The 19041-nt window shown below is 40.2% G+C and overlaps 1 protein-coding gene across 1 annotated transcript in view; it reads left to right on the forward strand.

Moving 5' to 3' along the window:
- LOC144634501 (ATP-binding cassette sub-family C member 4-like) overlaps nt 1-13884 on the forward strand; it is a 30336-nt gene extending 16452 nt beyond the window's left edge. Inside the window, exons 2-7 of the mRNA XM_078493465.1 lie at nt 5851-6406; nt 7391-7770; nt 8104-9500; nt 10730-11300; nt 12040-12176; nt 12781-13884. Of these exons, the coding sequence (XP_078349591.1) occupies nt 5851-6406; nt 7391-7770; nt 8104-9500; nt 10730-11300; nt 12040-12176; nt 12781-13685 (3946 nt within the window). The 3' untranslated portion in view covers nt 13686-13884. The remainder of the gene's footprint in view (nt 1-5850; nt 6407-7390; nt 7771-8103; nt 9501-10729; nt 11301-12039; nt 12177-12780) is intronic.
- The last annotated feature ends 5157 nt before the right edge of the window (nt 13885-19041 follow it).

The following is a 19041-nucleotide window of genomic DNA, read 5'->3' on the forward strand; positions in this document are numbered from 1 at the left end:
CCTCTCGCAAATTGCTAAAATCATGTTCGATTTCTCTCGAAAATTCTGCTTGACCCCTCAGTTTGATTCAGTTATAATCATTTTGAAGTGAGTTGGAAATTGGCGAGGGCGACCAGAAGTTAGGATTTTCCATAGCTTAAGGGCTTGCGCGCGATTGATCCAGTGCAAGACGTCTTTGAAACAAAGCTGTTACAAATGTGATGAAGCTAATGCTCTGATAATGCTTTTGACTCAAACGTTTAGTTAGTTCTAAGGGCTAGCCTAAACCTTTCAACGAAATGTTTAACCCATTAACCCTTGAATGTTTTCTATAACTTTCAAGTGGGCGAAAACAATGTAAATTGGCTCCCCAAAAATACTTTAATTTTTTCTGAACTAGAGTGAATAAATAAAATACTTCCAAAGAAAAAGGATGTATTGACATCTTCAGACAACGCCAAGAAATTAATTAGAGAGCTTTAAGGAGGCAAGGTTTGTACACAACAATTTCAATGCACGTTTTTTTTTTGTCCATTTTATATGCCTCTCTATTCGCTTTCAACGCATGTCATTTTTTTATCGGGCAATAAGGTCTCCGCCCCCCCAGGTCCGAAGGTGCCCGTACGCTTATGCACTCTCGAGAGAGTAGAAGAGTTAACATGCCTCGGCTCCATCGTCTCCAGCAACCTATATTACTATCTCAGCAGGACAGTGAGTTGAACAAGAGGGTTGACAATTGATCGCCTGGCAAAGATGAAGGTGACCTGCTGGACGGCCTGCCTTTCAGCAGGTCGACGTTTGTGAGCGTGATCTAAACGGATCCGACATCCACCCAACAGGCTGGGTGACCGTGCAGATCGCAGCAGCTGGAGACAAATCGTCACGGCAGGCGTGCTGACGGGATGATGAGAGAGGAGAAGTGGGAGAAAGGAGTTTCAAACCTCCGCGCCGAATGGCGAGAAACTTACAATCCACGGGGAAAAAAACGCAATGCTACCTTGGTTTCTCTTAACTACAGGCAGTAAAGAGCAGTCGCTTTTTTTCTTCCAGGCAAAAACAGAAACTGATGGCAGAGAGCTGAGAAAGTGAAGCTGGGGCAGTTATCTACATATATATTTACTTCACACTTCACGCTTAACACTTTACACTTTACCCCATATACCCTATCAAAAATGTGCAATTCTTGATCCTAATTGCAATTTGCCGTTCGCTTTAAGGTAGCTCTGAAAATAATAACATTTATACCGCCAGCTTTTGTGAATGCTCGCGATCGCTGAATCGGCGATATCAGTTGCTCAGCTGTAAACAGATGATTATTCATGGCAATATAATAAAAGGTAACAATGGCTAACTTACAGTTGAAAACAACGCGTTAGTCGTTTGAGATGAAGTACTAAGTGCTAGTATATGCTGTCTTCCGCTCTAAAACTTTATTTTCTTACGAAAGATATTTTATTACGATTATTTTTTTAACTTTAAATTTGGGTAGCGTTTTTCGTTACCCACACTACTCGTTTATATGCCACTAAAATAAATTCATAATTTTGGGTCTACTTAATTCACTTGTCATTAAACGTAGTACATACACATATATACATGTATGAATCCAAAATCATGCATCATAAAGCTTTTGGTGCCAACGGCGTATGACAGGTTTTTTACTACATAAGTAAATTACAAGGGTAACTGTTAAATTTATGCCGGCATTTTTCAATAAGTTGATGAAAAAGGTCTGACAAGTACAATAGTACTATAAAACGTTAAGACCTTTGTAAATAAAAGGCAAATATAACTTACCTTATCTGCTCCCGCTGTTTCGTGAAATAAACTATTTTTGCGCCTTTCTTGGCTGAGTTAAAATGTTTTTTAAACACCCTGTGACATTTTGTGGGTATGTCTTTTCCTATGTCATTAGTAGCGAACGTAGAATTACAAAGCTAGATCTTCGCAAGTCACTGTAACCCGGGTTAAATTGCATGTTACAATCATATGTTGTTTTTAATAGCATTTGACATGTTTCGTCGTCAAGGGTGAGCGTTTGTCGAGGCAAAAACGTTTTGTTTCTTTGAATAAGAATAGGCCGGTGAGACAACTTTAGTCATGCTGCGTAGCATGTTGCCAGATCGTTATAAATTCAAGACTGTTCAATTAACAGAGAACATCCAACACTTATCTGCTATTTATAATGTATTATTTTTTCGTTTGGCACCAAAAAAAATTCAAAATGCATCGGCGTGCTGTTAATTTGTGTTTTTAATTCCGTGTCATGATCAAACCCCCGCGCAAAAGGCGGAAAAAGTAAGACACAAAACAAACATTTCCCCTACCCCAAAAACAATTATGGCAGCTACACAACTGAGCTTGTAATACACAAAATAATTACCCTTTAATTTCGCAATTCAAAAAGCCACCTTAAACTGAAGCTTTTTAATTTTCCAGTAGCACCCAACGAAAAGAGAAATTATTGAAATTGATTTGTGTTACCCGATAACATTTTCTACCGAGTAAAAATTTTGATCAAGTTTACAAAAGATGTCTGACATGCGTCTAACAATACTTAGGCTAACAGTTTTTAGATTTACGCTTGACTTGGAACTTATGAACATTATCATGAACTACAGACTGTACCACAGCACAGATAGAGAGTTTACGACTGACGCTTCTGCGGCTAACGTGGCTTAAAAGGTCTGGGGAGAGTACGTCTCGGCAGTCTGCGAAATTTAGGTGTAAGCAAAATACAAAGTAGGTCCGGGGAGAGGGGATTATTTAACCAAAGTTTGAGTGAGAGTGAGCAGCCCAGGCTGTCAAACCCTAACCCTGTGGGGGGCTGGGAGTGCTTTAGCCCCCCCCCCCCCGATATTTCCGAAAAATTAAAGACTTACTAAGAGAAGTATGACCAAGCCATGATAGGAGATGTAGGAAACATCATAAAAAGCAACTTAAAAAACATTTGCCGTCCGTGGCAGTAAAACTACAGGAAGTTTTCAAGTAACGCAGATGCGGATTATTAAAACGAAAACGGATTGGGCCGAAAAATAGCACGGATTGACAGATTTGTGTAACCTTATTTACCCCCCTCTTGTATGAAAACATTCAAACTTTTAAACTTTCTTAAACTGACCCGATACACGTCTCTAAAACTTAAAAACGTCGTCATTTTTCATAAACGCTTTATCTTTGTGATACTTTTAAGAGACCAAAGATTGTGATACATCAATATAAAATAACAACGACAGATAAACAACCAGAACTGGACTTCTCTATAAATTACTGACACTAATCAGTCGACTAATTAATTTCTAAAAGTTTTTTTTTACAAGTAAACTAAGAACGTGTTACAGTAAAAACCCGCGTATAAGAACCTGCTTTTTTAGAGTTTGGCAAAACAGGTTCTTATATTTTGGGGTACTTACTGGCATTTTTTAGCTTCCCTGTGCAATTCTTGATCTCTAAAGACATCCTTTTTGATAAAATACAGTTATTGTATTATAAATAAAATAGTTTAACCCCACATATAAGAACCTTTTGGGGTATTAAGGAAGCAAATTTCTGCCAGGAGGTTCTTAATTTCTAGGTTCTTATACGCGGGTTTTTACTGTACCAGACCGACTTCCTTTGAGAACCCAAGTCATTAAGAGAACATCTGCATAGTTGGCACCTTTCAATTACAGTCAGTACCAACACTTGTTAATTCCTGACACAAAGTTACTGCCGAAAACGTAAAATAAACGGTCCAAAAATCACTTATCAGGGTTATTGGCTGGCATGGGGTCAATACACAACAACCGCAACAAGAGTAGCGACCGACTAATTTTGGACCACTAAGAGGCCAAACCATGTCGGTGTAACACTTCAACAGCTGTCTAAAGCAAATTCTCCATTGTATTCTGGAAGATTACTTTCCCAGGAACAGATCGACGATAGATAGCATCAAAATCGACGGTATTAAAATAAATTTTCTTGTAATTGGTTTAGTAGTAGGTGCTTCATTTCCAACTCATCAGCGAGGATACGAGACGCGTCATTGACCTTCCTGACTGTATCGCGCAAAGAACGAAGATCTTTCTCTCAAGTTGGACATCTTTTGGGAAAACTAAGGTGAGAAGCATTAAAGATTCATACAAGCATACGCACATCGGTAAAGTTTCATTAGGTTTTCAAAACAAATTTTCTCAGACATATTCAGTAGAGTGACTTAGATCCTGCAGACTGATAGCTAGAAAACTACTTTTGCCTGGTACTTTTGCCACGTTGTTACAGTTATTTAATGCCTCAGCAAATGCTATATTGTGCCCTTTACAGACAACAGTTCAAGCAGTATACCAACGCTAGTTTTTACTCTTTGATCTAGGAGAAATTTTAATTAAAACCTCTTTTGCAAATCAGAGGTTAAAAAACGTTCTTATTCCAGCGTATCTATGCACTGCTTGCTCTCAATTTTTACCAACTTTTACTTTCTTTTTGCGTTATAAAGAACTAAGCCTAAGCGGTAAGTTTCTGAAGTAACAGATATACTTCATTGGTGGACACGTAGTTATCAGATAGAAGCTAATAAAGGTTACGTTGACTGCATAGAGAATTTGGAAAACCTAACGATCAAGGCTTAGCTTCGTCTGAGGGCCTAAGTGGCCGGAATACAAAAAGAGACTACTCGTAGTTTACACTACAGTAGGAGGAACAAAAGCGTTCCTACGATTCGCGGGGAAAAGAACTTCGACTGAAGTTCTCGTCACCGAACTGGTCGCTAACGCTAAGCAACATAGAGTACCCACTGTGATGCGTTTGTTTGTGATTGAATAGGCCTTAATTGTTCACGATAGCCGCTATGTTGGTTTCCATATTTTATGAAATTCAAAATAACTGCTACTGAATTTTTTAGTTTTCTATTGGTTCTCTTTTTATTTGTTATCAGCACACGCAATCATCAACTTGAAGTTAATTTGATAACTATCGTAGGAAATTTAGAAAAGCTCCTGAGGGCCTAAGTGATAGAAGAATAAAGAGAAAACTCGTTGGTTGCTTTGAAATCGTCTACTTTGAAATCACAGGTCTTTGATTGGACACTTTGCTGCATGGTATTTTCTGTATCCAGTCACCGATCGGTAATTTTGATGAGCTGTATCGTTATTAAAAGAACACACGAAGTTTCACATCAAGGATACTGGCTACCAAATTTTAAAAGAATAACATCTTCACCTTTTTCCTTTTAAAGTGTTAAAAGTGCTCCTGCTAATAGTAAAGATTGTTAATAGTTAACATACTATTCGTTAGAAAAAGACGTCCAATTGTGACATAATTAATAAATAGGGAGACATTTTGACTTATATAATTGTAACAATTACCGGCAATGATAACAAAACGTTTTCGACAACAGTGATCTTAAGGGTTTTTGAGAAAACGCTTGGTTTTTATTGCAAAAGTTTTTGAGTTTTTTTTTAAGTTAAACGTTTGAGAATTTATGTTCTTTAGTTAACCAGGCCTAGTGTTCATTTTATAAGACAGTGATTTGTTAAGTGATCGTCAAATCGGAAGGTACTTTTGTGATAACATTTTTTCAAAAGCTCTTTAGCTCCTTTATTGTCTTTTTTTCAGATCTGAAATCCAGTGTTTGTTAATTGCCTGTGTGAGCAATTTTTTCTTCTTGAATAGCTTCCTTTTTACCGCATTTGTGCCACTTTGCGCTCGTGATCATTTGGTAATGACGATCCTACTTGTTTGTAAGATTCTACCAAATTGTGGAGATTATCCCAACCCTCGTCACATTTCATAGTAAAAATTCACCTAAAGCATCCACTTAGCTAAAGTTTGCCGTCATGTTTAGTCAAGTGAAGGTCTTTGCGTAGCTGGATTTTTTTGTCCGTTTTCTTACAGCACCATGACAAAGAAAGGCTACAGAAAGGTTCCTGGCCAAGACACAGTAGACCAACACGAACTTCATCATCCACTAACCACTGCAAACTACTTATCCATCTTCACGTTTTGGTGGATGAATGACATTTTCAGGAAAGGAACTAAGCAGCCATTAGATCAATCTGACTTCCTGCCTCTTCACCACGAAGATAGAACACGTGACATCACTGAGCGTCTTCAGAAGCAGTGGAACAGCGACCTTCAAAAGTGTAACGAAGAAGGAACAGAACCGAAACTCTGGAAAAGCGTCATAAAGATAATACCATTCAAAGAATTTTGCATATCTTGGTCTCTGCTGTTATTAGAATCTGTCGCCCAAGTTATGCAGCCACTACTGATTGGGATTCTTGTCTATTTCTTGAGGTCTGGAAACGCGGATCATGTCTATTTATATCTTTGTGCAGGACTAATGTCTTTCAGTGGTTTACTACATATCTTTTCTAACTTCAGTATCTGTCACTTGGAGCTACTGGGAATGAGATTGAGAAGCGCCTTGCAAGGACTTATTTATTTAAAGGTAAGTGCTGCCGTCATTTCGAATATTCTTGTTACAGTTCTGGCAACCTCGTTCCCTTGTTGCTCGTTTCCTCCCTTGTCGTCGAGGAGAGAGACACCGATAGACCCTGGATGAGGCGATGTCTCTCTCCTCGTCGACAAGGGAGGAAAAGGAGAGAGGCCTTAAGAACGAGGTTGCAGTTCTGGCTGTCCGTGTGAAACAGTGCGTGAACTAACGTGAGCTAAACCTCGTTCCCAGAGTCTTCAGGCGTTCAAATTCAAGATAGCGACCTGAAATGACGTTGGGCATCTCTATTACCGAAAATATAATCTTTTCTAACTACGAACTGTCCTCGCCAACACCGTAGCTCAAACACTAGAGCCCTCCTCTCACGAAATATGGAGCTAAATATTATGGATTCCAAGTGAACGTAGGCTCTACTGGTATATCTTAGAGTAAACATTAAATTTAGCTAATACCAAGATGTGATCATCGTCAAAGTGAAATCGTAGTCAGTATCTATTGTTAATGCAGGCTAAATACTAATAATAATGATGATGATGATGATGGTGATGATGATGATGATGATGATGATAATTGAAGCCAGGAATGCGGACTTTGATGTCGAAACTGCAGCGGGAGCTATTCATTAGTTGTCTTTCAATAGACATTTTATGGACTCGAATGTTAATACTATAATTTTAGATTCGTACGGACTTTAGATTTTATGAACTGAAATATGCAAACAAGCTTTTTAAACAGAATGTGTTTCAATTATTATTATTATTTTATTTTAGAGATTATAATTGTAATTTAGAGATCCACCAAATAATGATTATTCATAATTTAAGAATATAAATAATAATGATAATGACGAAATGAAACCACCTTGAGTTTGTCCTTTTAAGCGGTTTAGAATTAATGAGTCATTTTAATTTTGATTGGCAGTTTAAGCTTAACCTCATGTCTTTATACTCACTTCAGAATGTTTTCTTCTCTCTACAGATCACCTTGTTAAGCCAGCAAACATTACAGGAGGTAACGACCGGTCACGTGATCGATCTGATATCCAATGACCTTAAGAGGATTGCAAAGGTCCCCAGGGATCTACTTTTGTGTATGGCTTCACTAGTCCAAATTCCAATTGCAGTGTTCTTTATGGTGTATCTTATTGGGTGGCAGTCTCTTATGGGCGTGTTGTTTATTTTGGCCACCACCCCGTTTATATACACCATAGCATCTCTCTGTGGCAAGATTCGCAGGCAGATAGCTGAGGTGTCAGATCAACGAATATCATTAATGGATGAACTGGTGTCAGGGATTCGTGTCCTCAAGACGCATGCGTGGGAAAATCCTTACAGAGAAAAAGTGAAAGTGCTGCGAAGGTATAAAGTTACATTACACATTTCCTGTTCTCACTATTTTCATTCAAAAGTTTCTTCCAATCTCCTTTTACCTTTCGTTCGAAACTAAGCCCCCCAAGCCTTGTTTCATGTGCCCTACCCAAACTTTTCTGCGCGTTCCCCTACTTAGTTTAAGCAGTTGTCTATGTCGCGATCGTTGTTCCGAATCATGGATATGATTGGCTACTCTCTCTAAAAACTGTCAAAAAGGAATCTTACTGCTCACCCTTAGAAGTAGAGTGTCCTTATTGTAATTGTCTTTAAGTGTATTGATGCAAAAGTAATCATCTGAAGTGATATAATTTAATCTTTCAGGAAAGAAATTTTGAAAATTCTCCAGAAGAGCGCCCTGTTAGCAGCAATACAATCCCTTTGTTTCACTAACGGACTGGTGGCAACCTTCATCTCTGCCATGACAATCATTCTCACGGGCCACAATCTCACGCCAGAGAATGGTTTCATGTTACTCGTCTTTATGAATGTGGTTCTGAAAGAGGCTGTGTCATTTAGGTTAACATTCTCAGCTCCTTCGGTGTTTGAATCATTTGTTTCATTGGCAAGAACACAGAAGTTTCTTCTTTTACAGAATCTACCCCTTGCGTATCAAGACGGAGACAATGTTTGCACTCGTATTTATGGTCATTTTCTCGACGATAATGGGTACCATCCCTTGTTATGCAATTCAGAAACTTTTCCCACGGTTACCCGACCTAGGAAGAATCCTGTCGACAACGAATGCATAATGAATGACCCGGTAAAACCAGTAAAACCGGATGAGCGGCATTCAAAAGAACAACAAAACGCGCTAACAGTTTCGTGTGTAACATATTCTATAACTATATCCTGTAAAAAGAATATTCTCAGTGACGTTAGTTTTGATGCACCCGCCAAAAGCCTCACTGTTATCACTGGCCAGGTTGGAAGTGGAAAATCTACTCTTCTCTCCTCGATAGCTGGCGAGGTTGCTTTATCAAGCGGGACAATATTTTACTCTGGGAGTATTGCTTATTTCTCTCAAAAAGCCTGGATTTTCTCTGGAACCATTCGAGACAACATATTATTCGGCAAATTTTACGACGAAAACAGGTTTACTAAAGTGATCGAAGTATGCGCCCTCCAGGAGGACATAAGCAGATTTCCGAGAGGCGATCTAACATCTGTTGGAGAGCGCGGTGTCGTGTTAAGTGGAGGACAGCAGGCTCGCGTCAGCCTGGCACGCGCAGTGTACGCAGATGCAGACGTGTATCTACTGGATGATCCTCTAAGTGCTGTTGATGTTAAAGTCGGGGAACATATATTCAACCAGTGCATTTGTCAACATCTTGGTGGTAAGATTAGGATTCTGGTCACACATAGCAAGAGGCACATGGAGGCTGCAGATCAAGTTGTTGTGCTACACGAAGGGTCTGTCGTGCAAAAAGGATTTTTCTCTAAACTGGAACATGGAAATGTAGCAAATTACATCTTAGGTACAGATTTTGACTGCAACAGTGAAAAAACGAATCAAGTAAGGGAAAAGAGGGATTCCAACGTCACACATAGTGTTTTCCCACCTGGCGACAGGGGCGTTCGCGAACATCGACATCTGGAAATTTCTGAAGAAGACCGAGTTATTGGATCGATCTCGTTTAAATTGTACTGGAAGTACTTCAGAGCTGGAATGGACCCAATTGTCATAATTGCTTTAATTGTTTTATTTCTAGCAACGCAAGGTAAGTGAGAAAAAAGGCCTGTTCCATTTCCATTTATTATTATTATTATTATTATTATTATTATTATTATTATTATTATTATTATTATTATTTATTATTATTACCTTATTGCTACTTAGTTTCGTGGGACTTAATTTTCGCGATTTTCAAAAAAATCGCAAAATTAAAGACCCGCGGAAATTTATTTGTAACGTTTTTTATTGTATTCTTTAAGTTAATGACGTATTTTTGGCCAAATCGCGAAAATTAAGTCCCGCGACTTATTGCCCTAACAGCTCGCTGCATGGTTCCAATTTTAAAGGGGCAGTGTCACCGAGATTTAGTGCTACTTGAAAATTCAATGAAGGTGTTGGTATTAGTTGGAAATCCACTATCAGGTTTTAGTTTCCTCTGCGGCACAGGCTAGGCCTGGCATTGCTAAAACACACTTTACCAGTCATGAAAAAGTCGGGCCGACGTTTCAAGTTGACAGTGTTACTTGGAAGAAAATCACATGTATAGGGTTTATTCAAATCTTGGAGAATGAATTTTTAAAAGTTATTTTGTTGATCAGTGAGTGTACCCTTACAGTTCTAGCATAGTTTACGAAAAAACTTAGAAGACTCCTTTTCACACTGCCTCTTTAACAACAACCGTGGAATATAAAAGTGTCTTGCCCAGCCAGGGACACAATAGTTATTGAAAGGCAAGATGACCAAAACAGTCGAAACAGCTGCCTGTGCCATCATCTTTTGCTTTCGATAACACAAAGGTAGCTCCCTTTAACCAATGATGGAGACTAACATTTCCTTTTCAAGTAGTTGCAATTTACCCCTGAGCTGCTTTTTGTCCTAAAGACACATCTCAAATGCACTAACATCTTCAGTGTTAAAAAAAACTACACACTTGTTTCAGTTATGATCGGCGAAACATTTTCTTACAACAACTTTATTTATACCCTTTTAGCACAATGTTCCTAATTGACAAAATACATTAATTGTAAGTCGAGTACTACTAAAGACGTTGAAGAAACGGGTTCAGTCATTACTTAAGCCACTGGAGTAATGATGGTTTGTAATATTTCCTGAAGATTCATATGATCAAAGTTGGGCCATGTTAAAAACCCATCAAATGTTTCTCTTCACTAACATTGACATCGAGTGGAGAACGGGACAGAAATCCTTACGATACTTAGCGGTAATTATAACAAGACTGACTGTTTTGTTGTTGTTTTTTCCTTTTATTTTTAGTTTTTCATCATTCTTCTAACGTCTGGCTAGCGTATTTGACAACTATGCCAATGTCACACCAAAGAGAATCAACAACCTTGAGCATTTACGCCGGTCTTGTCTGCGGATCCCTGGTCCTTTGTTTGGTCTGTTTCTTTACTTTCTTTTACGTCTCCCTTAGATCTTCTGAACGTCTGCACGATAAAATGGTCACCAGTGTACTGCACGCTCCAGTCCTTTTCTTCGACATCAATCCCGCCGGACGAATATTGAACAGATTCTCTCAAGACGTAGGCTGCATAGATGAAGAACTTCCCGTATCATTCGTACTCTTTATATCAGTTTACCTGTGGTTAATTTTTTCTGTCTTGATTCCTGCAATTGCCAATTTTTGGATCCTTCTTATAGTGGTTTCTTTTGTGGGTCTTTTTGTTTACTTGACAAGTTATTATTTGAGGACTTCGCGTGAGTTGAAGAGACTGGAATCCATCTGCCGCAGCCCAGTCTTCTCGCACTTTTCAGAAACCATGACAGGCTTGGACACCATTCGAACACAGAAGATGGAAAATAAATTCATCGATCAGTTTTACAGGTAAATGTTATTGTATTAGGTTGGTTTAAGGTTTGGGGTTTTTCAATAAAGGGATGTGGGGGAGCTAACGTTGACTGGGATAGAGTTGTTCCAAACACACATATTCTGCAATTGGTCAATACCTGAAAGAAGGCTGCAAGCTGCAATGCAACTAATTACAAGAACAGTTTAGAGCTCCAAAGAAGTACACACAAGGCTGTTTCATTTGCGAAATGTTGCACATTGGGAATATAAAACGAAAACTTAACAGGCGGTCACATTCCGTTCTCCAAGCTCTTAACATAAAAATTTGCACCTCCTGACTAATTTCACTATTTTGCCTTCGAAACGTCGTTTTTTTTAATGTCGCTTATTTTCATTCTTCATTGTTTTACAAAATCTTGTGTCCTGGATGTGTTATTGGCCGTTGAAACACTAGAATACGGACAAATCGTCTAGACAGACAAGTGTGAATTTAAGACGGCTTTTAGACGACTTGTCCGTCTAGAGGACCAAGTCGTCCTCAAAAAATCGTCTTCCTAGACGGCCAAATCGACGGACAAACTCAGATATCTTGTACGTCCAATATCGTGTCCGTCCCGTTTTCACACTAAGGCGATTTGTCCGTCTCAGACGATTTGTCCGTCTCAGACGATTTGTCCGTCTAGACGGTTTGTCCGTCTCTATTGTGAAAACATTTTCTTCTAGATTTATTTGTTTTCAAAAAACAGCCATTGATATTTATTTTATCTCCATTTAGGCGTCAAGACCTACACAATCAAGCATTTTCTATGATGCTGGCGAGTGGAGGATGGTTTAGTGTTCTAGCAGATGTCATGTGTGCTGTATTTGTTGGTTTGGTGGCTGCCGTCTGTGTTGTTATTTCCCTCGATGCAGGTAATTTGCAAGTTGATAATTTATGATAACATTGTGACACGGGATGATGCACTGTATGATTTGATTTGGTAATACGGTTAGACTAATGGTAATGAGCCTTCTAAGCGACATTCGTATACACTTGTAGAAACATTCTCTGGCTTCCTCCATTCCGTACACGCATACCAGAGGCGGCGGAGCGTTTTGGAACGTGGGGCGGCTAAGAATGTTCCAAAAATACTTGGCAGGTTTTCATATTTTGGGCAACTTTTTTCCGTTCTAGCAACTTTTTGTTTTCTGAGCAGCTTCTAGCCCGAAGATTTCCGAAGATTCTCTGATTGTTGTTCGAAGGCCATACGAAAGTTTCCGATCATTTTTCGAACGTTTTCAAAGATAAACGAAATTTCCCGAAGACTTCCAAGGAAGTTTCGACGATGTTTGAGCGCACTCACGAGACGGAATATCTTGAGAACTCATTTTCGCTTGGGGGGGGGGGGGTGGAGGCTACAGTCCCCCTGCTTTCCCTGCTCCGCCGGCTATGCATACATGCGACCTGTTATATGTTCACATAAATTTATTTCATTTGAAATTTGTGCTAGCTAAGCCCTTTTCATACTGTCAACAGCTGTAGCTGGCCTTGTAATTGTCTTTGTGTCTGGGACTGTCCTTGTTTCCAAGTATGCCACGGAGAGATTTGTTGAGGTTGAAAACCTGATGACGTCAGTGGAGCGAGTCATTACGTATTCCGAACTAGATCCTGAGCCGGGATACAGCATCAAGACGATACCACGTGATGACTGGCCACGTGATGGTAGTATTAGCTTTAAAAATGTCACCATGAGATATTACAAAGGAGGACCAAAAATTCTTAAGAACCTGAGTCTGGATATTCAAGGAAAGAGGAAAGTGGGAATCGTGGGTAGAACAGGGGATGGAAAGTCGTCAATCATTGCTGCGCTTCTACGCATGCCTGAGGCCGAAGGTGACATCTCAATCGACGGAGTGGATGTAAAAAGTGTAACCCTTCAAGAATCGCGCCGATGTCTTTCAGTTCTTAGCCAAACTCCTGTGCTTTTTAGTGGATCAATAAGAATGAATCTGGATCCTCTGGGGAAACACGACGAAGGGGACTTGTGGTCTGCATTAGAAACCGTACAGCTCAAGCCTTTAATTGAAAAGCTTGAAGGAAAACTCGACTACGTGTTATTGGAGAGAGGCGGAAATTTAAGTGTCGGTGAACGGCAACTCGTGTGTTTGGCTCGCACGTTGTTAGAAAAAAATAAGATTGTCGTTTTGGATGAACCCACAGCGCAGGTCGATCCAAACACAGAAGAAACAATCTGGAAAATTGTGTGCGAAAAACTGAAGAATTGCACTGTGATTACTATAGCGCATCGATTGAACACCATTCGAGATTGTGAAATGATTATAGTGATGAGAGATGGCGAGGTTGCTGAGCTAGGCACCTTTGAAGCTCTGCTGGGTAGGAAGGGTGGAGCTTTTTATAACATGGCCGCCTCTCAGCATTGACATGTACTCCAAATGCAATACAGTAAAAATCGGCGAGTAAATAAGAACGTAATTTTTAAGAGCCTGTTAGGCTAAAATTTGCCAGTTAGGCAACCTCTTTATAAGAACCTCTTTAGCCTAAAAGTTGGAAGCAGGTTCTTATTTCTAAAATCTATTAAAATGTTTACTTTTAGGGAAATAAGATAAGTCAACATTCTGTATTCTCTTTGACATTATCACTTAAATATAGATAAAATGGTTTGCAACTTTCAAACAAGGAAGAGTCTGAATACCGCTAAAATTTTATTAGCATGAATGTAAACGGTAAATTTTTTTTCTTCAGAACGAAAGAACCTATTAAGATCCTAAATAGCCTAAATTTGTGCTAATAGCCCAATTTCGATATTTTAAAATTCAATCAAAGACAATAGACATCACTACGAGGCTTCGGGGAATAAACCCCACAAACTCTATAGTTTAGTCCCCGGAGCCTCGTCCTGAGGTCTATTGTTTTAGGCTGAATTTTAATATATCGAAATTGGGCTATTATTATTTATGTAAGAACCTGTTTAGGCTTACTTGGAAAAACGTGGGTTCTAACTAATGCGAGTTTCTACTGTATCACATACAATTCAAAGTGCTATTCTTATTTCATTGTAAGGATTAGACATATCAACTTAAGGACTTCATATTGGCCCTAATGGTCAAGATAATAACTTGAATACCTCTCATATGTAGACCTGTGTTTTCAGCTCAGCAGGCACTCTGTCTTGATAACTTCCTAGTGGCTGGTAGCCTGTTAACATCATCTGTGTCCATTCTTAAGGCCGCATTTTGTTTCAGGCGAAATTGAACCCTTGCTGTCAAATTGCATGAAGCAATGGGACACCATTTTGCTACAAGCGCGCGGTCAGACCACTGACGTCACTTTTCTGTGTCGTGTGGAATATTGCTAGAAATAAACAGTGAATGAAAATGACGAGAACAGCAATAAGCTTCATCTCCATTATCATGTGTATACACAGGCGGTTTTTGCAAAAGCTTACACAGAGCTCGAGAGTTTCCCCCTTTTGTTGGTCGAAGGTTGCTTGAGGTCTTATTAAAACCTCTTCTTTATCACATACTTCCCAGAAAAACATGAATCATTTCCCTCTGGGTTTTGGCCGGGCAATATTGACCACCTTATAAAGTTTTAAAGCTTAAATAACAGTTTTTGGGGGAATGGGGGCAGGGGAGGGGGTAGGGTGGAGGTGGGGGGGGACCCTTTGGGCAGCCTAGGGTCACGCTTTTTTCCAGGTCACACTTTGCAAGCCTCTTGGAATATTCCTTGACTTCACACCAAGCCCGTTCTTGCGTGTCGGACCAGCACCATTCTACATCCTTATGTGTTAGGTCACGCAGCGGCTTCATCACGTCAGACAAATTTGGTAGGAAACGGCTGAGGTAATTGACCATACCATTTAGACGCGACACATCGTCTGGCTTCTCAGGCCGTGGCATTTCAGTAATCGCCTTAACTTTCTGAGGATCTGGCTTCAAGCCTTCTGCTGTCAAAAGATGCCCATGGAAGGGAACTTCTTTGCACTTGTAATCCAACTTCGTGCGGTTGAGTTTTATGCCCTTCACCTGACACCTCTTCATGAAACTCTCCAGGTTGCTGTCATGATCAGCATCATCCGTTCCATAAATAAGCACATCATCAGCAATGCACTTCACACCTGGCAGGCCCAGCAATTCTTGGTGTAAATGTTTCTGAAATATCTCGCTCGATACACACAGACCAAACGGCAAACGAAGCCAGCGGTACCTCCCATGAGGAGTGGCAGAAGTTGTTAACCGACTAGACTCATCGTCAAGCTCCAATTGCCAAAAAGTGGACGCGAGATCAACTTTGGTGAACACACGAGCATCTGCCAAATCGGGCAGCATGTCGTCGATCACGGGAATCTGGTATCTTTCTCTCTTGAGGGCTGCATTCAGCGGCTTAGGATCGATGCAGACCCGTAAATCACCGGACTTCTTGACAGCGACGACAAACTGGCTGACCCATTCAGTTGGCTCATCGACAGGGGCGATGACCTTCAGGTCCTGCAACCTTTGAAGTTCCACCTTGAACTTCTCCCTGACGGAGACGGGCACTTTTCTGGCAGGCAGAATTACTGGTTGACAAGCTGGGTCTACTTGTAGATGAACCTTGCCAGGAAGCTTTCCAAGGCCATTGTCAAGCACATCTGCATATTTGACTACCAGATCATCTTCCAAATTCTCCACAACACTAAACAAAGTTTTCCTTGTGCACTGTCATTAAACCCATTTTCTCAGTAGCATTTAAACCCAGAAGTGGAGTTAGATTCTCCTTGACGACCAAGAACCTCACTTTGTACTTTGTATTGTTCCGAGGATTCACAACTGGCAGAGCACACGTCCCCATCGGCTTGACCCTGGTGCCATTCCACATAACAAGGGATTGGGAACAAGGAGCGAGATCCACACCTCCAACATGTTTGTATGGCAAAATGTTAGCACTAGCTCCACAGTCAACTTGAAATTTAACGGGTTTCTGCTGGACAAGCATTTCAGCAAACACGGCTTTATCCTTCATAGCTTGAACCCTCACAACACTAATCTCTTCCAAGTCTTCATCGCTCTCAATAGCGTAAACCGCAGGATCCTTGTACGCTTTAGCAAAATGATTCTTCTTCTTGCAACGCTTACACATCTTGCCCCAGGCAGGACATTTCTTTCTTTCTGGAGCATGATCATAGCCACAAAACTTGCACGAAATTTTCTTTCCCGACCGTCCATCCGGCGTCGGAACTGAAGGCTTCTTATTCTTTGACTTGAGATGATGAATGTTGTCTACTGGTTTCGAAAGAGATTTCATCTGCAACTCGGTAACTTCTTCGCTGCCGCATATGTCAATGCACCGATTCAGGGTAAGATCTCTTACTCTCAGCAGCTTCTTAGTAGTTTGCTCGTTTTTGATTCCAAGCACAATTCGATCGCGGATCAGACTCTCCCGCAAACAATCACAAAAATTACACGTCTTCAACTCGGCGACAAAACTATCCACCGACTCGGTTGGGATCTTGTCCCGCTTGTTAAAGCAGTACCTTTCATAGATCTCATTGACCTCTCCAATACAGTGCTTCTCTACTTTTCCCATCACCACGCGCAAATCATTCCGGTTCTCGGTTTCAGCGTAAGTGAATGTTTTGATAAGCTTCAAGGCATCATCGCCAATCGTGTGTTTAAACATCGCTAGCTAGTATTCCGGGTTCTCTCGATCCAACCTAGAAATAATGAAATAGTTGTTGTACTTTTCCTTCCAAAGTTTCCAGTTTTCGGCGATTTCTCCACTGTGTTTTAAACAGAGAGGTTGAGGCGGTGAAACCTGATGAAACATCGGCGCTTGTGAGGTTTGTGGCTGAGCCGCGGCAGTTGCACCGGCGCTTGAAGCGGATTCTCCTTCACCTCCTGGCATCGCAGACGGTTAACGTTGCCAACGATGAATAGAGTTATCACACACGCTGCCACCATGTAATAACACAAGGATCAACACGAGTAAACGAACAAGCCAGACGAGCCGCTAGAGGTGCAATGTGACAGCAGTTTGGCTGGTCTTGGCGCAGCCCTAATGCAAGGCGGTCATCCCATTGCTTATGCGAGCAGAGCGTTAACGGAAACAGAGTCTCGTTACGCACAAATTGAGAAGGAAATGCTTGCGATTGTGTACGCTGTGGAGAAGTTTAACGACTACACTTTTGGTAGAAAAACAGTGGTTTTCAGTAGTAGTAGGGAATGCATGCCAGTTTCCGTTTTTTTGCTGTGGTTTCTAATTTTCTCGCTGTGGAATACATTAAAATGCTGTGGTATACATTAACTTGCTGTGGAATACATTAAAGAGCTGTGGTATACATTAAAGAGCTGTGGTATACATTAACTTGCTGTGGAATATATTAACGAATGCGAAACTGCTGTGGTATACATTATGGGACAAAGAATAAAACTAAAACACAATATATTGTTTTGGCGGCGGATTAGATTAACATGTTTTGACCGTTACTCACTTATCCAGTCTAACCAGTTTTAAAAACTGGTTTCTTCACAATGGCACAATAAATTCGCCCGAACTTGTCCCATTGTTTCCATTAAACCCTTGGCCCTGATTGGTTTTTACAACAATCGATTCTTCGCACTCAATAAAAGCCAGAGATCGTGAAGTAATCTCATTCTTACAAATCGCTTGCCAGAAAAAAAAAATAAGCAAAGTGCTTAGTCACAAATCCTGATTGGAATAGTTAGTTTTATTGCGATGGCTTTTAACAACGTTTCCGCTATTGAAACTGCATTGAACGACTGTAGCACGGTTGAAGAATGGGAAACTTTGACTGGCTCTATCGAAATTCCCGAGGAATTGTTTCCAGCTGTATATGCGCGTTTAATTGATTTGAGTTGGCAAGAGATTGGTGTTGAGGTAAGTTCACTTCACTGTCCTGATTGATGCGTCGATTTATGATTTATTTATTAATTTTCAACGTTGATTTTGGTCTTGGTTTCCTGTTTAGTTGCCTGCAGATCAAAACAGAACAGATCAAATGACTTCAGAGCCTGTGGTTATTGACGTGAACTTTGAAAAAGACTTCGGAATGAAGAGCTTTTAACTTGTCAAGCATCGATCCTGGAAGTTCACACAATTTCTCTCTAAGAGAAGTTATTTCATTTGAAGATATAATTAGATTTCTCGCATAAAGGTGATACCGGAAAAAATCGATTCGAAGCATAGAGAGCGTTAGACCCATGTTAACTCGAATAGAGACAAACACAAAATGACTTAAATAATCTCATGAGCACACTTTATTGTTTTAAAAATAGAATTTATTCTGAATTTCATTTATTACAAGGTCAAGGTCCATTAGTTTTTCTTCTTTCCTTACAACGTTCTCAGGGCATTTCACTTCAAACGGGTCAACGTTCATAACCTGGTCAGCATTTTGAACTTTGCGGACTTCTATTCCACTGAAATCGTTCGTTTTGATACCATTTGGACCATAGTAGATGACATACAAAATGCGATCTTGCAGCTTTTCCGCTTGAACGATCTCGCCGAAGGTATCCAGTTCAAGAGAAGTAAGATATATGCCTGTCCAAGGAAACTTGGGTAGCTCGTTAACAAACGTCTCCCACGAATTTGTAAGCTTGAAGCCGAGAACACCGCAGACACTTTGGGCCGTTTTCAAGACCATATTCAGGTCTATTTGCTCTCTCACTTCATCATGGTAGTAAAACCACGCGTCTTCATTATCCATCATCAGGCATGAATGCTCTCTTTGGCTCGGGTGAAAAATAGCACAGCCATTGCAGCGATTCACTTTTT

This window comes from Oculina patagonica, chromosome 13 (assembly GCF_052425735.1).
Source record: "Oculina patagonica isolate OP01 chromosome 13, crgOcupat, whole genome shotgun sequence".
NCBI classification, from domain to species: domain Eukaryota; kingdom Metazoa; phylum Cnidaria; class Anthozoa; order Scleractinia; family Oculinidae; genus Oculina; species Oculina patagonica.